The 20,094-nt window shown below is 42.4% G+C and overlaps 1 protein-coding gene across 1 annotated transcript in view; it reads right to left on the bottom strand.

Annotated features, from left to right (window-relative positions):
- The window catches only part of slc7a10b (solute carrier family 7 member 10b), a 40,749-nt gene that overhangs the window by 16,353 nt on the left and 4,302 nt on the right, over positions 1-20,094 (bottom strand). Inside the window, exons 2-8 of the mRNA XM_050072492.1 lie at positions 11,594-11,798; positions 9,757-9,908; positions 3,560-3,685; positions 3,321-3,474; positions 2,566-2,689; positions 1,511-1,614; positions 1,326-1,422 (exon numbers count right to left, since the gene is read on the bottom strand). Of these exons, the coding sequence (XP_049928449.1) occupies positions 1,326-1,422; positions 1,511-1,614; positions 2,566-2,689; positions 3,321-3,474; positions 3,560-3,685; positions 9,757-9,908; positions 11,594-11,798 (962 nt within the window). The remainder of the gene's footprint in view (positions 1-1,325; positions 1,423-1,510; positions 1,615-2,565; positions 2,690-3,320; positions 3,475-3,559; positions 3,686-9,756; positions 9,909-11,593; positions 11,799-20,094) is intronic.

Below are 20,094 nucleotides of genomic sequence, written 5' to 3'. Positions count from 1 at the left end.
GTGTTGGAGAGCAGAGGTAGAGGGAGGAGTGGCTCATGACACACTTTGTTTTGCTCTACAGGCAGTGCACAACAGCGAACCTAGCGGTGAAACGATTTCGCTTATTGCCCCTTTAAGTAAAAGTACAAAGTACTCTTCTCAAAAACTACTCAGAGTATTAATTACTTTTAACTGATTGATGTTTTATTGTGTCGTCAATAGCAGGCATTCGATTCGATTCACCTGTATAAAATATCAAAAACAGCTCACCTTATACAGTGAAATTACTGCAATGATATGACTAATATGAGGCAAGAGTGTAAACACATGGCACACACATGAATACAAGGGGCTCACTGACTCCACAAGAGTCACAGCTTTCCAGTCAGCCCCAATTTATCCAACTGTAATACTGTTTAAGGAACCCAATATGCAGGAATAATAAAATAGAATAAGCGAAATTACATAAATACCGCACGCAAAATAACCGCGTGGGTTTTGCACAAAACTGCAAGGGATTACAGTGAAGTGGATGTGTCTGTAAAGGGGTCACGCTTATCATACGAAAACATTTTCATTCAGGTATCTTGAAGTAAGAGAACAAGGGACCCCTTGCTTGTGCCCTGTTGTCCATGCTAAACGTTAGCCTGAATTTGGCGCACTATTTACCGCCCCTTACCGACAAGCTAACATGACATGGTTAATTTTCATGGTTAATGTTTCATATAACATAGCGTCACTCTAGCACAAAATATAGGCCTGCTGAATGTAGGCCTGTGAGTATTAAATGACTGTCATAGATTAATTGGCGCAGTGGTGATCGGACAGCCTTATTGGCTACAAAGATGCAGATGAAAGGTTTGAATATTAATTCAAATTGTGGGCATACTCAGTAGCGACTTATGATTTTAAAAGTAGCAAAGTAGATTACATGGTGTAAATTGTACTCAAGTATGAGTAAAATTACACACTTGAAAAAAATACTCATAAAAGTACAAGTACCCAAAAAATCTACTTAATTACAGTAACGTGAGTATTTGTAATTCGTTACTTCCACCCCTGAGTATGAAGTATAAGGTTAAGTAAACCCAAAATGTGATGTCCTCATATGAGGACGCAGGGTGTCAGGAGGAAATGAAACCAACTTTTTCTTCACCAATAGCAAGTCTGTCCTCCAAATTTCTATTAGTACGTTTTTTTTAAATATCTTTGTGACAGTCAAATCAACCCTTACGTACATGAACAAGAGAGACAAGATAAAAAAAAAGTGTTAATAGAGAGATGCATCATCTAGCAGAAGCAAAACAGCTGAGATCAGTGTATCATTGATGTGAGGTTGTACGTACGCAGACCAGCAGGGCAGGGATGGGTGTGCAGTTCTTATAATGGATCATGGCCAGCAGGCTGGGCAGGTGACCCTCTCTGGCTCCGGAGAAACACAACCTGCAGGGACAAACATCAGGAGGCTGATCAGCAGCCATGTCAAAGCAGTGTAGGAGCATAAAGGAGCAGGCGGACCAGCAGGCCTCACCTGGAGGAGGTGAACAGGTAGCCGTTGATTCCCCCGAAGGTGGACAGAGCCACGGAGATCGGCATGATGACGGAGAACATTCCCAGCAGCTTCTCTCCGAATGTCTGAGCGGCAGAACGACAGACAGAATCACTGATGTGTACAGGACTGATTAACACCACAACATGACGGGTCGTGTTTTTCTCTCTTGTTTAGTGTCTAGTTTTAAAACTGCATGCTTTTAGCCACACTGGTGTTGAGGGACGGCTATGAAGTGTCAAGACACTGAACTCTGAGAAAATGCTGCAAAGCAAGAAAACTTTCAAAAATATAAAATGTAATTGTTTATTTTTATCAATTTAGAAAATGCAAAGTGAGCAAACAGAGAAAAAATCTACATCAAATCAATATTTGGTGTGACCACCCTTTGCCTTTGAAACAGCATCAGTTCTTCTCTGTATACTTGCACTCAGTTTCTGAAGGAACTCGGCAGGTTGGTTGTTCCAAACATCTTGGAGACCTAACCACAGACCTTCTGTGGCTGTAGGCTGCCTCAAATCCTTCTGTCTCTTCATGTCATCCCAAAAAGGATGGTGTTGAGATCAGGGCTCTGTGGTGGTTGGAACCTGCTGATGCAGTATAACTTCCCTCTGTCTTCTTGCTGTGCTCAGTCTTGTCATGGTGTATCACCTGTGACATGAAACTGCCTTCCACAACCTCACCTTGGTAGCAGAGTTTGGCTGTTCTTCACCCAGTTTTAAGCCTCCTACACAGCTGTTTCTGTTTCAGTGAACGACTGTGTTTCAACCTACATATGAAATTGATGATCATTAGCACCTGTTTGGTATAATTGGTTAATCATACACCTGAATGTGATCCTACAAAATCCCTCACTTTGTGCAAGTGTACCTAGAAGAATTGATGCTGCTTTGAAGGCAAAGGGTGGTCACTCCTAACATTGATTTGATTTAGATTTTCTTCTGTTTGCTCACTTTGCATTTTGACCTAAATTCATCAAAGATAAATCATGATTGTGACCATGCTGCCACTGATCGTCATTCAGCCACGTTACTCACTACAGCCACAGCATTGGATGACAGCAGCTCCTCGGGCGACATGGAGGAGAAGTAGGCGATGTTGGTGAGCGTGTACACAAAGGTCACCAATGGTATGGAGATGTAGATGGCACGAGGTAGATTCCTGACCGAGGTCACACACCATGCACAGATGATACAGTCAAAACCAAAAAAAATAAAGCAATCAAACATGCATGAAAGTTGGATTAACACAATCATAAAAAGGAGAAAGTGTCAGCAGCACACAGCCGGTGTGAGCGGAAAATACCAGCTGACACAAATCTCTCTGATTACTAATTACTTTTCCTGCTGCAGGAAGTCATGAGCAGTACACCTGGTTCTCTTTTGTAACTCTTGGTTATAAATGTGAAAAGTACACTGGGGCGAAAATGCAAATGAGCCAATGATTATGCACCAGATTCCCTTTACTAAAGTTAATACACAAGAATTGTTAATACTCCAGGGTTTCATTCTCTGAAAAACTGAGATGCATTTAATAATGTTTTAAGGGTTTTTTCAATAAAATTGAGGGGGCAAGGGAAATTTGCTAAAATAGAGTGATGGTGTCTCAGATTCGAAGCTTAGTATTATGGGCATTCAGTGATTATGTTGTGCTAACACAGCACTTAGATTTAACTGGCGCTGTAAAAGCCCAAAATGTCGCCAACAATCTGAACAAGCAAACAAAGAAACAAGCTGAGATGAAAGCTGAACATTTGCAGCACTGGATGATGATGAGAAGCTTAAATATTCACCGTCTGGGTTCAACCACTTCCTCCGTGACGTAGTTGAGGAAGTTCCATCCGCTGAAGGCGAAGGAGGCCTGCAGGAAGGCCAGAGCGATCTGACCCACCGACGGCGTCCTGTCGAGGGAGAAGGCCACCTGAGGAGTCAGCGCCTCGTAGTTCCCTGCAACATAAATCACATGAATGAGTGGTTTCTTTATTCACTTCAAGGAACAGTGAAGCTTGAGCCTGAACTCTGAGGACGTTACCATTGCAGATCTGGACCAGGCCGACCACGATAATGAGGCCCAGAGCCATCAGCTTCCCCACCGTGAAGACGTCCTGGATCCTGGTGGCCATACGAACACTGGAGCAGTTCACCCAGGTCAGCAGCACTGAGCAGAAAACAGGAACACAGCCAATACAGTCCATCAAAAAGTCGTTGAGTTATTTCAGTCTGGATTGGGCCCGGGTTCAAAACATATTGTTTAATTTAAGTATATTTGACATTCAGAAAGCCACACAGCAACCCTTCAGCATGGTTTTCTCCCTCTGTGTAAAAGGATGGGAAATTTTGGGGTGTTGCCATAAATACTGGCTGTATCTATTCCTCAAGCTTTCGCATTTTGCAAGATATTTACTTTTACATAGATCCTACATTTCCCATAATGCCACTCAGCATCATCTTCTCATTAGACTCTGGTAAACGCCAACATCTTCCAACCTCCATGCCTCCAGTTTGGAAATTTCTGTTATAAATTTGTGTTTATTTATTACTATGTTTGTCTCCAAGCCCAAGCTGAGGTAACCCTGATGACATCACAACAGTATGACATCATGAAGGTTATGTCATCATACTTGCAAAGTTCATGCAGACCAGCCCAAAACTTGGCCTGGACAAGAAAATTGACTTTGACACGCTACAGTTGGTGGAGTGCTCCTTTAAATACATCAGCAGCAGTACAGTCACCACACTGGCGAAGCGTTGCTGGTGCTCTTGCCGGCGGTGGGCGGCAGCAGCCAGTTGCCATGGGAGGCAGGAATGTGGGAAACGGGCGAGCGAGGGAGGGCATGATTGTTTCACCTCGTCCATCATTGTCACCGGCTTTGCCCCGCTCTCTCTCATGGTGGCCCCGCTCCCCGGCACAAAGACGAGCTGTCAGCCCCACAAAACAAACCACTTCCGTTGCGAAGAGCAAACAAAACGTGGCCCCCCACCACTCCGAGGAGGCCGGGCAGAGCTCACGTTTCAGCATCCAGCTCCAAAAACAAGTGTGAATGATGGCGTCAGAGGCGAGGAATCACACGCTGAAGCCCCGCCGTTTCACCCCGCAGACGGGATTTCAAGCCAGACGTTATTTACTCATTGATAAGACAAAGAGGCCGTGTGGATTAATGGTGTTCAGTGCAGGTACTCTCAGGCAAGACACCAAGCAATTAGGCAGCACTGACAGGTCCACAAATGTGAAGTCAGCTCAGGGCTGTGCAACACGGAGGTCCTGAATGAAGTCTTGCTTGGCCTGTCCTGCCACTTCTCGCACTGGCAGTCCTTAAAGTCCTCATGCAGCATTTCTTTTTTTTACACGATCAATTTTTGATGGGAACATTTAAATTTTTGAGGAGTGAAGAAGCTCTCTGCTGCTTTCACGTCCCCTAAAACTCAGCGGGATACTCTCGACATCTGCAGTTACTTCAGGTTTTGCTGACGGTAATGCAATCATCTACTTTTTCCTTTTTATATTAAAAGCTTCCACTAAATATTAACATGCAACGAATAGTCTGTCACCTTTGAGCCCTTTGCTATCTGTTCAAATCCTACTGTACATCTTGTACAAAGCACCAGCATATGTCAGGCGCTTGTTGGATCATTGAATCTGAAATGGAGCTGCAACAATTTGTCAATTAATTGATGAGTCAATGAACTGAAAATTAGTTGGTAACAATTCTGATCATCAAATAATGGTTTTAGTAAACTCAGTCGCCAGAGAAAAATGATGTCATTGTATGTTTCTGCAGACTACAGATTGCACGTTATGTAGTGGATGCATTGAAACTTTATGTTTTGCCAACACTGGTTGATGTGTCGTGATGTTAAGGTACAAAAAACACTAAGTTATGGTGGGAAAAGATCACGTTTGGGCTTTAAATATCCAGTTTTGGGGGCAGAGTCTTGGCTGGGAAAACAGCGATGTCTCGGTAAGAAACAACTGCTTTTTGTGTCACTATCCCAACAGGAAAAGCAGCGATGAACACTTTCTTCTGGTTCTTCTGAAGACTGGGCTCTTTTTTCTTAAGCAAAAACATTTGCTGGTGTCATGCTTCTTAAAGGCACACTATGCAGGATTTATTGCTTACTATTTGTAAACACAATATCAGACTTAGCCACTCCTCCTCGGCCCAATGAAACTTGCGGTGCAGCCCTGCAACCTATTCACCTAAAATCGCATCTGCCCTGCACTGCTGGTTGCTTCTGGCTGCAGCTGAATTGGCTGTCTTGATGTGAGCACCGTCTGTATTTTTCAAATTGTCCCACCCTCTCGTCATGCTGCTACCTTGGTCTGCATCGCAGGTATCCCAGCGCGCTTTGTGCAGAAAATCAGGCGCTTCCAATACGCAATGAATGGGAGCAAATTCCTGGTTGCATGCAGTCGCACACCGTGGGCATGCACCGTGAGAAAGCAGCGATGGTAAAGTGAACTAGAGAGTGAATGGTGAGATGGAGCAGCATTAACCAGAACAAAAGAGAGAATGAGAAATGTAAAAAAAAAATTTGATTGTTTCACGGCAGTTAAGTTCTAAAGCACAAATAAACACCTCTGCACAACCTGCAGGAAGCTGCTGCATTGCTAGACTTTGTACCCTGTACCCTGCTTATCTGCTCTGTGTGTGCATGTGTGGCCCTCTATCAAACAGACACACTGACCTGCAGCTCAAATCCACAGAACAGAGACTGGCGAAGACAGCGGTGTATCCTGAGGTCTCATTTACAGACATTGTGTCAGCACATAACGAAGCCTCAAAGAGGCGTACGTCACTTTCCACGCAAAAGCTGTGATCTACAAAAACAGACTTGATGGAGACACTTTGACCTACGCTTACAAACATTTGGAGACAGGAAATTAGTGACGCAGATGGTGAGGTGGAGCCTGATTGTAGAAATTGTTTTTGGTGCATGCCAATTTTGGCTTTCATCCATCCATCCATTTTTAATATAGATCCTATGTATTGTTTTATAAATGGACCCCTGGTCACTATGTTTTTATACAGTAGAGTCACGACCTCGCGCTGCTATTGGCTGGGGGCAACACACCTCTACCCGAAGGCTGACAGCCAAAAGCGTCCTGAACAAAATACAGGCAGAGGGCAGGTTTTCTGCAGATACAGAGCCGATAATGATTGACAGGGATTATTTTAGTGTGAGTCTACTCTATATATTGTTTTTCAAGGTAAATCCTGCATAGTGTGCCTTTAAATCTAAGAGACTGGTGCTTTTCATTGTCATGCATGATAATGAGAAGAGTAGTTTGGGATTTTTGGACTGTTGGTCCAATAAAACATACCACTGAAGAGATCATCCTGGGCTCTGAGAAACTACACAAGGCATGTTTTACTATTTCCTCACATTCTATCGACAAAACATTTAATCGCAACAGTAAAGAGCAGATTCATTTAAAATGGAAATTATCATTAGTTGCAGCCGCAGTCTGAAACACTGACTGTCACACCTTTCTGAGGTCTAGGGCTGCCCTCTAATGGTTGACCAAACGCTAGTCGACCAGAAAGGTCATTAGTTGGATAGATTTCATTGGTTGCTTAGTCACAAAAAAAAAAAAAAAAAAGTGAAACTCCATTAGGGAGCTGCAACTTGTCAAAATAAACCTTTGAAAGGACAGACACAGGAAGTGGCCACGGTCGACAGTCAGACAGGAGTCAAACCAATCACAGCCGACAGATATCTTTCCCTTCTTCTGTAAATATTCAGTCTGATAAATATGTAAAAGTTGATCATGTTAGTGCAGGGCTGCCCAGAGCTTTACATCTGTCCCACAGACGATAGGCCTACACACTTATAAACAGCTCCCGTAAGAAGATCAGCTCTGCACTCTGGATTTCAGGTAAACAGGCTACGGTGCTTGTTAATTTTGCCTAACAACCACATATGCAACCTGCCACCGCCAACGTGCTCCTGAAAGCTGGCACAATAAAGGCACAAGAGTAGCACCCAGAGCCCGACCTCGAGTTTTCCAGGCGGTTAAAGACGCAGCATGTGTACGGCCCCTAATCTCCAGGGCTGGTACCTGCGGTTATTCCACAGGCTAGTTAATAACATGTCGAGCAGGAAATCCAAAGTGTGGGATCATTTTGAGAAGGTGAAGGACGAACCCAAGGTGATATGTAAACTCATCTTCATTGGTCGACTACAAACATGACGTATCATCTGAAACATGGAAGTAGCTACATGCCCATTAGCCCACAGCATCATTAACAGGCGGCTCGCTCAGTGTGTGACGTGCACTTGTAGATAAAATATAGGTCTATATTAATGAAGGTTCATTAGTACGGTTTTGTATTTCTCTGTAATGTAGCACAGTGTTAATAATGTTACTGATACTATTCTTTCTCACACCTTCAACTCAAACCACCAAAATATATCATTTAATAATTGAATTAATATCGTAAACATGCGGGTGACTAGTCGACTAATGACCTTAAATGATGACTGTTGGTCTATACAACTATAAGAAAATTCTTAATCATGGTCAGCCCTACTAAGGTCATTAATTGATCATTAAATCCAAACAGCTATCATCCAACTCTAACCAGACACAGCAGGCCTGTCAGTTTCTGAATTTCTTCATGAGCTAAAACCAGCTTTTATTTTCCAAACTACAGAAACCAAACATTCTCCCTCATCCTGTCTTCTAGCCCTCCCCTCCTCGCTCCTCGGGGGATGCTGTGCATTTTTTACTGCAGCCATTAAAAAAGGTTTTTAAAAGCCTTCAGCCAGGAGTTACATAAGAGACATTTCCCCTCTGACACACAAAGGAATGGACCTGTAGTTTATTGATGAGCTGGATTATGATCGGCATTAGAGAGGAAAGATCAGGATCCACCAGCAGCAACGCAGCAACCACAACACGGACAATATGTCATCCTTCATGAATGATGCAAGTATACTGTGAGCCAGTCAGCAGCAACATGCGCCAAGCTGAATCACAAATAGAGCAGCAGCTGTTGTGTCCTCCTAACATCTGCATTTTGCTCATGCAGCCTCCCCTTGAATGAGTGTCTCCTCATTAACGGCCCTGTTTTATTTCTTATTTATACTATTATTGCATTTATATTTAAAGAAGTATTTCACTGCAGGAAAGATAGTCGGTCTTTTCATGAAACTGGGCTGTTTTTGTAGAAGGAAGACGCAAATACAGTACTTGTGACATTGGTGCTACATGACCAGAGAAAACAGAAGAAGGCTGTGGCATTCACTTTTTCTCAAGAAGTAGAAAACCCACAACTACCAGAATGCACTGCATCACATGAACCAATAAACGCTCCTGCAACCTTGGCCTTTTTTCCCACAGAAAAACTATATAGTGGATCTTGTAGTAGGAATTGTGCAAATTTGCAGGAAAGCCCAATCAGTCTTTTTTCAGCATTGGCAGTATAAAAATCTTTTTTCAGCATTGGCAGTATAAAAACAAAATCGGGGAGTGCAGCAAAATGCTGCCTGCCTACTGTTGTAAAGTAGCAAAATGTGTAGCTCAGCGTGTGACGTAAACAGTGACGTGGGAGGGAAGCCGCGGCTGGTCAGTCCTTCTGCGATTCTCTTGTAAGTCGGCCTGTTCTTCACCGTCCCCGTCATCTGACGGTTAATGGCCTCTTCGTTTGCGAGGACAAGGAGGGCGCGCAATTCCTTGTCTCCCCAGTTGCTCATCTTTACAGTGTCTGTCAGGTTTGTGTTTCCCTCTTGCTACTAGCTGCTCGCTTATTCCTGCTATCAGCTGTTTCCTGTTGCAGAGGGCCGCCTCAGTCTTTTTAAACTAAAAAGGTTCCGCCAATAATGACTACCCTACAAGGCAGAAAATTGGGCGCCTCGGATCAACTCGCAGATCCAGCTCTGTGTGTCTAAACGCTCGCAGCTTGCCGGCAAAACGGCCCAACATTCGCGGAAAATCTGACGGTGTAAAAGGGACTCTAGAGACAGACAACCATTCACACTCACATTCACACCTACGGACAATTTAGAGTCACCAATTAACCTGCATGTCTTTAGACTGTGGGAGGAAGCTGGAGCACCCAGAGAAAACCCACGCTGACATGGGGAGAACATGCAAACCCCCCTGTTGCTGTGGGGCAACAATGCTAACCACTGCACCACTGTGCCGCCCTGCACTGAAATATGTTTCTGAAAAACATTAAAATGAGAAATAGGCAATACAGTGCAGATGGTACAGATCACACTTACAGAGACATGTGGCGGACAGCATCCGTGTTGCCATGTATGGAGGAACACAATTTGGGAAGACGGGCTGCAGGACGTAGCTGGAGAACGTGAGGGCGATGACGGCCAGCGTGGTCGGATACATGATGAGGACGGCGCTCCACAACAGCAGAAACCTGAATAAGAGAAAGACTTCAGTGACTGGTGTGTCCAAGTACGGCACGCTGTATAATTCAGCATTAAACATGAATACACGTTACATTTACGACGATTATAAGTGATAATATTTATAGTAGTGTCCTGTTTTCAGTGGAGCGTTATAATGTTATTTGCTTCTCTTAAATACTTTTAAAGGGTTTTCCACTTTTACCCAGGTAGCTAGAATTGCTTTGTCCGAGGGTAGTATAAAAGCAGTGGTAGAAAGTAACTAAGTACATTTATTCTAGTACAGTTTTGAGGTACTTATACTTTACTTGAGTATTTCTATTTTACTGCACTACATTTATTTAATAACTTGAAAGATTAAGATTCATATTGTGAGATATAATCACCAAATAAATTATGATGCCTTAATACAGCATAAGAAAAACGTTATTGATCCATGGGCAAAAAGCTACCCCAGTAGGTTTTATGCCTTCACAGACCAGTGAAGTTGCAGTTACAGTTTATATTCATGTCTGTGAAAACATCTTCCACCCAGCAGCACAGAAGATCTATACAATCAGCACAGTTTCAAGGTGGACACCCAAGATTAGAGTCACCAAATCAGTATCTGACCAAATATTTCCCCTTCTGTTCCTGGGATATGACCTTGAATAACAGCCAGGAAAGTGTTTCATGCCGAACATTGTGATGTCACAGTGAAGCTGACCTTTGACCTTTTGGATATAGAATGTCATCACTTCATTATTTTTATCCTGTTAGACATTTGTGTGAAGTTTTGTCTTAATTAGCATATGAATTCTTGAGTTATGGCCAAAAACATAATTTGTGAGGTCACACTGACCTTGACCTTTGACCTCTGACACACAAAATTCTAATCAGTTTATTCCAAATGGACTTTTGTGCCAAATTTTAGAAATTCCCTCAAGCTGTTCTTGAGGTATTGCCTTCACGAGAATGAGACAGAAGCAAGGTGACAGTGACCTTGACCTTTGACCACCAAAATTCAATCAGTTCATCCTCAAGTCCAAGTGAATGTTTGATAAATTTGAAGAATATCCCTTGGGGTTTTCTTGACATATCTCGTTAATGAGAATAAGACAGGCAAGGTCACAGTGACCTTGACCCTTTGAACTATGACCACCAAAAACTAATCAGTTCATCGTTCACATGGACATTTGTGCCAAATTTGAAGAAATTCCCTCGAGGCGTTCTTGAGATGTCGTGTTGACAAGGATGGGACAGAAGTACGGACCCACAGACGCACCGACAACCCAAAAACAGCAAAAGCCTCCAGCCTCAGCTATCGCTGGTGTGGAGGCATATAAAGCAATTCTTCCTGGACTTTGAAGTTAAACAAAATTTCAGTATATGTAACAACTTTCAAAGTCATAAAAAGCACACCTGTGGGCAGTTCACATGAACCGTCTCTGATAGCGATTACCATCTACTTTACATTTCACTACATAGTGTGTTCGGTATAACAAAGTGTTCAACAAATGTCTGGTGAAAAGTGTCACACTTTATCTTCTGTAGTGCACTCAAACATTCCCACAATGCACGGTTACTAACTGAGAGTTAACGTCATTCATCGAGCAGACAGAAAACAGGGTGAATGACCTGAGTAGAGTCCAAACTGACACACTCTATGTCCTCTACACCGCCCCACTTTACACTGCAGCAGAGTATCTTCACTCACCCCATCAGACCACCGAATATCTCCGTGACATAGGAGTAGTCTCCTCCAGATTTGGGGATGGTGACGCCCAGTTCAGCGTAGCAGAGGGAGCCCAAGGCAGCGATGCAGCCTCCCAGTACCCAAACCACCAACGCCAGACCCACTGAGCCCGAGTGCTCCAGGACTCCCTTTGGAGAGATGAAGATCCCGGAGCCGATGATGTTCCCTGAGGAGAGGAGGTAGAATCAATCAGCTTTGTGAGCCAGGTGTGTGCACATACGAGGAATTTGACTCATTTTTTTGTTGCTCTCGATGTACATACAAAGAAAAGACCACCTGAAACCAGAGCTTTTGTTTGGTATGCATTTTTAATTTCTCCCAGCTATTTGGGATCAGTAGGACCTGACAAGTATTAAAGAAACTAAGCATTGTCTTTGAACACTAAGTAGTTTTGGGGAAAAAAAATTCTGTCTTTACATAAAGACAGTGGATTTATTCTTAGTAGTCACAAGTGTGTAACAACGTATAAAATTGCTCATTTCAATGCCTGAAAATTGTTGTGCAAAAACAAAATTGCAAATTATAAAACGTATAAAAAGCAGCGTAACTCTGTATGAATTTTCCTTGCTCCACACTTCAAGCTAGGAATGTCCCTTTTGTCTATAGTAAGGTGCAATGGTATGAGATTTTCACGGTACGATAGCCGTCTCAGAAAATATCATAGATTCATGGTGTCACAGTATTACAGAATTTAGAATGACTGAAAACAGAATGAAAACAGAAAGGTTATTGTTGGTTGAACAAACGTTTTCTTACTATAACTGAAACTTGAAACCATTTTGTTAATGGAAGTATGTGCAAAAAGTCTCCCCTTTGAAAATAACTATAATAAAGGGGAGATTCTCCGTCCACTTGCATTTTTTTTCAATATCGTAGATAGGCAAATGTACATAGTATGATAGGCGTACACTTTTATATCACAATATACCTTGAAGCCGATATATCACTGCAACTGTAGTCTGTAGGAACAGTCCGTCACACCAAATTGGCCTGTGTGAAATGCCGTCATAATAAAACGATCAAGTCCCAGTGTCCTCAAACAAGTACTTCCCCATTAACAGCATCTCAGCTTGATACTGTTGCTTAAATTGTGCATGTTTTCTGAACGTTCACAGACACAGATGACATGGAGCAGTGCCACCTGAGATTATAGAGGCAGTGAAGCGTAGTGCTAGCGAGATATGACTGCAGGAAATGACAAAGAAATGAAATAGTGGTGGAAAGGAGTGAAAAGGATTTTGAAAAGAAGTTTGAAACTTTTGACTCTGCCCTCTATGGTCATATATCGGCTGTATCTTTGCCATCATAGAGGACGCATGAAAGTATGAGGGCAGTGACGTTTACATTTGAAACAGATGCTACAATGTTCATACATAAAGGGAGTATAAATGAGCCTAAAGGGTGCAAAACTACTTCAGAACTTGACGACTACCTCTGACTTGCTAAACACAGACTTTGTCTCACCTCTGTGTGTAATTTTGTGGCATAAATATGCAACATGACAGAGATGGGGATGAAAATCTAGAAAATGCTTAAGTAGATAAATAAACATTAATCTAGCCCATGAACTTAAATTTGCACATCCACTGCAAATATTTTCACACATATGGGGAACATGTTTACATATGCATGTCCGCACAGCACATCTCCAACATTTCCGCTGCTGCACCTTAAAAACACCAGTGACCCCGTTGAGACTTTTGAGCAACCTCAGTCACACGATCCAAACTGTCCCCCTCTGAGTTTATACAGAGGGCATTAAAACACAAAGAGCTCTATAACAGAGTGAGTTAGAGAAGGAGGTAAAGGCCATCACTCAGGCTGGGACAATCCCTCCTGCCCAGAGCCTCAGTATGCAGTGTAGAGTACCAGCAGATCCGACGCATTCAGACTACAGCGCTACCAGTAGCACGGCAGAAGGCAGCCAAGTGGCACAGACATCCATTACATAACCAGACATAAATTATCCACTCCAGGCTGCAGAGGTGGGAAGTGACCGACTCACCTTCTGCATCCCTCCAATCCTGCAGCTTCCTTAAAGTGACACACAGGAAGGAAAAACACAGACTGATGCTGTGGAGATGAATGTCGACAAAAACTGCAGCTCAGTTTAATCTAGAGGCACAAAATGACTCTTGATGCTGAGCCTGGTTCAGTGTGTCAAGCAGCCAGCTTGTTCACTCACTCTGAATGGAAAGGTGCTTCAGCATTCTGCACACAGGACCTTTCTCTTGTTCTGGAGAAGGATTTTGACAAAAATGTCCGCCTTGAGCAAGAAACAACGGCTTGGCCGAGAGGGAGCTCTGGTCCAGTTAGCCAAAACCTGGGCTAAAAACCAGGGTCAGACCTCATGGGGGTCACTGTGACGTGCAACTGCTAAAAAGCCCTTAAAGGGACAGTTCACCCTCAAATCAAAAATACATGTATCTCCTCTTACCTGTAGTGCTATTTATAAATCTAGATTGTTTTAGTGTGAGTTGTCGAAGTCAGCTGTAGAGATGTCTGCCTTCTCTCCAGGATAATGGAACGAGATGGCACTCAGCCTGTGGTGCTCAAAACACCAAAAAAATATATCTGAAAAACCCAACAGCAATGTGTCTTTCCAGAATTTATGACCTGGTTACTCAAGATAATCCACAGACCTTTCAGTAGGAGCTATTTTCGTTTTACCAAGCTACACCCACCAACTGTATCACTGCAGAGAAGGAAGCGTGCATCTACTCATGGAAGAGAGGTTCATGCTCCTGACAATGAGAGATGTGAACATTACTGGCGTCCTCCTCAGCTGAGCTATAACGTTAGCTAGCTCAGTGGTACTAAGGCCCAATCCCAATACCCCCCCTTGTCCACTACCCCTTAGCCCTTGGCCCTACCCCTAGCCGTTGCCCACTACCCCTTGGCCCTCGAAATGAAGCAACGAGGGGTAGGGGTTGAAATCTTTCCCTAGGAATTGGGACATCACTCACTACGTCACTGCGTCGGTTACGTTCATGCATACGTAACTATTTTAAACAGGAAGCTGCGAGTCATCTACATTTCCAACCGGCATCTACAATGGAGTCTCCAGTTGAGTTCATCCTACCGCATTTGCATTATTCATCATGCTTCATTTGATGAACGACAGACGACAGAGGACTTCTGCTAGCTAGCTAACCAGATAACATTACGAGGCAGCATAGTTATACTAGCTGGCGTGTTATCCTAATGTGAAAAATCTAACAATGACAGACGCCAGATAGTAAGAGCTAGCTAGCTAGCTAACAAGCAACCTGACGACGGTAATGTTAGCTATGTATGAACTTTTTCCAACCTGACGACGGTAATGTTAGCTATGTATGAACTTTTTCCCACATCTCTTGCTCGGTGGTAGCCATGGCGACGTCTAACCCTCGCTGGCAAGTCAGCATCAGAAATCCCTTGCTCTAAAGGGCTAGTTTCATACCCACTACCCCTTGTTACGCCCCCTACCCCTACATGGAAAAGGAATTGGGACACCACTACCCCTCACGGGAACGCACAAGGGGGGGTATTGGGACGGGCCCTAAGTGAGCTAGCAGTAGATGCACCATGGATGGATAAAGAGACCTGGATACAGCATTGGAGGCAGGGCCTTGTATATTTCTATAAAACTTGCTCAGTGGCACATGAAGCCAAAATGGTTCAACTGCCCCATATAAAATTACCCAAAAGATCAGCACTGCTTCCGCACTGTGTGGCGCATAGAGGAGGAGCACGCGAGACTTCCACCAACTGAGCCAGCTACTTGCGGTTTAGGGATCGGTTAACTTGAATGGAGAATAAAATGCCTAAATTGTCGTCAGAACTGAATGGATTAAATCTCGATAGTCATTTTGCAGGGATTCTGGAGCTTAAAAAATGTATCCACTCATTTGCAGACATATTTTTGTTCCTCATGTAAGTCTACAGAAAAAGTCTATCTGGGCTGAAGGGCATCACATGACGTTGTAATTACACTGTTTGGCCACTACGAAAATTGGCTTCAAAGCCCCGCACACTTCCTGGGGGCCTGAGATGCACGCTTCCGTCTGCAAGGTGGTACGGTTGGCGGCTGTAGTCACAACCATAGACTGAGGGGATGCATGATATTGGATTTACAACATGCGTACAACTCATTCGACCGATAACTGAAACTAACATTTCTAAGTTTAGTGATCATCAGGTCTCTTCTGTAGTGGAATCAACATCATATTATACATGCATACTCTTATTGTGATGGCCCACCAGCAGATGAAGACATGAAATACAATTCATTCATAGTCCAAAAGAAGAAAAAGCATATTAGCTAGCTGCGGTGACATCACCCACTGTTTTGTGGACTTTTGATGAGAAGCTTCAAGTTGGCATTTTGGCTGTTGCCATCTTGTTGTTTTTGAAGCCAGAAATGACTGTATTTGGAGGAGAGGGTGGAGCTGTAGTGATGCCTCACAGACAGTCAGTTAAAACGGACCTGCCCGTAATTATGTGTAACTTTAAGCCTTAATAAAATGTAAACAGGTGAGTATATAAAAACACATCCTCCGTACAGTTGTCATAAATGTTGAGATTAGCTATAGAGATCAAAACTGTTATTTGTATCAGGCTGTAAACATGTTTACATGAGGGTCTTTGGGGATCGACTCGCTACTGGAGTCAGCCTCGTGGCCATTAGAGGAACTACAGTGGCACTTTGGTGTTGGCTTCATTTGTCAGCCTTGGAGGTTGTTGCTTGCTCACAACAAGGTCTGTGCCTTATCTAGAGTAATAAGGCCATGATTTCTGGAAAGAGACATTGCTGTTGAGTTTTTCAAATGTAATTTTTGGCGCTTTGAGCACAACAAGCTGAGTGCCATCTAGTTCCATTTCATTGGAAAGACATCGGCTGATATCTCCAACACTATCTAGACAGATAAATAGCACTGTAGGTAAGAGGAAAATTATGTGTTTTTGTTTATTGGGTGAACTGTCCCTTTAAGTAGGATCCTGCAGCCATCTGTCCCCCTGCTGCTTTACATTTTTCCTCTCATTCACACACTCAGTGACACACCAATCTCAGCTAACTACCATGGAAGGTGCTCATCTGACCATCGGGACCAATTTGAGGTTCAGTGTCTCATCAAACAACACTTCGCTCTTGAGATCGATCAGCCAGCTCTGCATTTGGAGGATAACCCACCCCAACAGTCACACCAGCAGCCCTGTCAGTCTCTTATGCTCACTACACATCAGGGCCCAGATGTCAAAAAAATTGAATCTGGATCAAAATCATCTGGATTTGGAAGTCCCATGTTTTGCTGTCCAGGATCAGTGAGTTCTTTTTTTTTAAAGCAAAATTGCATCGAATCAAATTGATCCACATACAAACTTTTCAACATTACCAAATCCAGATATTCAGCGCTCTATATCTACATATCACTATACAGGCAGTTTGCCAACACTTACCACTCATCGCCATAGGTGCGAACAAGAAAGATCTTCGAGATTATAACTAATTACTAACTAATTTTTGTTTTATTTTGACAGCTATTTTCAGGATTTTTTTTTATGGGGACAACATCCTTTTTTTGCACGATATAAATAAATGTATATATATTTTAACAATTTGAAAGTTTTATTACATTTTGTTCCTGGAATCCACCCTGAATCCAGCCTTCCATTCAGATCAGATTTTCTGGATCAAGTGTATCCCAATCCTACAAAAAAAGTTTTGAACAACACAAACTGAAGGATTAATGTAGATCAAAATTAGGACTGCATTACATGATCTAATCTGGTTTTAGAACGCTTTTTTTCCCCCTCTGCAGCTGAAATTCAATCAGATTACTTCTGAACAACTCGGCCCTGAAAACAAAATTGTTAAATGGATTAGAGACAGCTTTCACTTCCTACATCCTCACGACCATCTAAGAAGCCAGTATCCAGTTTATCCTCTGTCCATCCAACATTCAGTTTATGAGGCTAAACTCACAGATCCCAGATTTGGATCAACTTCCATCAGTCTGGACTTTGAGCCTCAGTGAGCCTCACTGTGTCGCTGGGTGACATCTTCGTTCATTACATTGAACACACGCACTATCTTGACTCAGTCCCACATACACCGTCCTGCAGCTACAAATACTCAGTGGACCAGTGGTTCCCAACTGGTTCAGCCTCAGGGTCCAGATTTCTCCTTAGTCATTAGCTCAAGGTCCACACAGTTTAATATATTCAGCGTCATACATGCGTTTCACCATGTCGTGGAACTAGTTTACTGTCTCTGTTAAGCAGCTGTCTGTTATTCACACAATCTACAGCAGGAAACTGCACTTCAAAATAAAAGCTCTGTGCTGTAAATTCACTGTACTTCAAAAATAAAGTGTATTTTTACAATCTTGACACACGTCACTTGCGGTCCATTTAGAATGGACCTGCGTCCCACTTTTGGACCGCGACCCACCAGTTGGGCACCACTGCACTAGAGCACCAAATGTGGTTGAATCCACCACTGAAAATAGTCCCCAGCAGATGCAGCATTTCTTCCTGTTTGTTTATTTAAAACAAACTATGTGTTTGTATTTTTACAGATATTACAGCTTTAGTTACAAAGGTTGAAAGTAACTATGTTCATCCAAGTAATGTGCTTCAGTACAAATTGTACTGACTTCACTACATTTATTTGTCTTAGTTACTAGTTACTGTACAAATTAAGATTCTTCTCTACAAAACATGTTAAGAGTTTATAAAATACGATGCTCAGTTATAGATTAAACAGCTGAAACAATTACTTCATTAATCAATTTGTTGATTGAGAGACAATTAATGTGATTTTAAGGGCTGTAGTCATTTTTAATATTAAAACATTTAATGCAATTTATACAGATAGAGAAGATAAAATACACATTTAGACAAGACTCTTTTCCACCTGTAATTCGGTTGTGGCATACTCAGGTAAACTAAAGATCATGCCGGATGCTACCTGATAGTCACATCCATATTTATCCATGTAAACAACAATATTCAATGTACAGAGTTTTTTCTGTTCTCTTTTTTGTTTTCTTTTCTTTGCTGTTGTTTTTTTTCTGTTGATATTTAAATTCTCATCTTTATATTTGTATCTATTTCTGTTTTACACCAATTATTTTACCTCTTCTTACTACTATTTCTTACTATTCTATGAGATCAGATATGATAGTGTAACAGTCACAGACATAGACAGGAAGTCATACTTATCCTTTAAGCTCAATGCACAGCTGAGACTGTTTTGGAGGAGTCTTCATATGAACTTAAGTGTTGGATGGTTACATAAAAGACCATCTGTCATTTACCAACAGGTAAATACATCAGCACCTGTCAACGACACAGATGTCCGGGCCAATCAAACATAAAGGCCCAGTGTGTTGAATTTAGGGGGATATCTTTGCAGGAATGGAATACAATCTAACAAGTTTGTTTTCTTTAGTGTATAAAAAAAATAAGAATTGTTGTGCTTTTGTTACCTTAGAATGAGTCGTTTATATCTACATAGGTCCTTGACTATGGAGATCGCCATGTTGCACCACCATATTTCTACAGTAGTCCAGAATAGATAAACTAAACACTGGCTCTAGATAGGGTCATTCATGTTTTCGCTGGTTTTAATCACACGGTCCAATTGTTTTGGAGAGGAAGAGACCTCTGTGGATAATTTGGCTCCTAGTTAAATCTTCTAAACATCTGGATCTTAAGCAATTAAGGAAAAAAGGCGAGCACATATTAGCAGGTGCTTGGCTGGCGGCCTGTCTGCAACGTGCCAAATTGCATTGAAAAAACACAGATTTGTGACATTAAACTGCTTTATTCAGTGTTTTTACTGGTTTAAATCACCTGGTCTGTTTGTTTTGGAGAGGAAGCGACCTCTGTGGGGAAGTTTCAGCTGGTTGCAATCTGCAGTCCTTGCTGCTAGATGCCTTCACAGTTATGGTTGCTGTTTCCATACATCACTTCAGCTCCACCCTGAATCCTCGCGTCCTCTCATAGTATCAAAAAATAATAATAATTTTGTGTCTATAAACAACTAGTAAATTCAGTCTGTACAGCAGCTCCATCTCAGCCCTCTCTCAAGATATCCATCAGATCGAATGAAAAAACTTTCTGTGCAGCAAATCCAATTATGTCATAATCAAATAACTCCACTTATAACACTGCTCTCACTGACAACACTCTGATCATCCCACAGCTTTCTGCTGAAGACTCTGCTGCAACTGTTGGCATGAAAATAATCAGTCAGTGAGGAAAACAGAGGAGGTGAATATCGTCCGCTTGGAACAAAAGTAAAAAGAAACATTGCTGGAAACATTCCTCAGAGACTTTGGTCCATATTGACATGATGACATCACACAGTTGATACAGATTTGTCGGCTGCACATCCATGATGAGAATCTCCCGTTCCACCACATCCCAAAGGTGCTCTATTGGACTGAGATCTGGTGACTGTGGAGGCCATTGGA

This window comes from Epinephelus moara, chromosome 20 (assembly GCF_006386435.1).
Source record: "Epinephelus moara isolate mb chromosome 20, YSFRI_EMoa_1.0, whole genome shotgun sequence".
Lineage (NCBI taxonomy): Eukaryota > Metazoa > Chordata > Actinopteri > Perciformes > Serranidae > Epinephelus > Epinephelus moara.
This window is presented reverse-complemented; position numbering and strand designations above follow the sequence as displayed.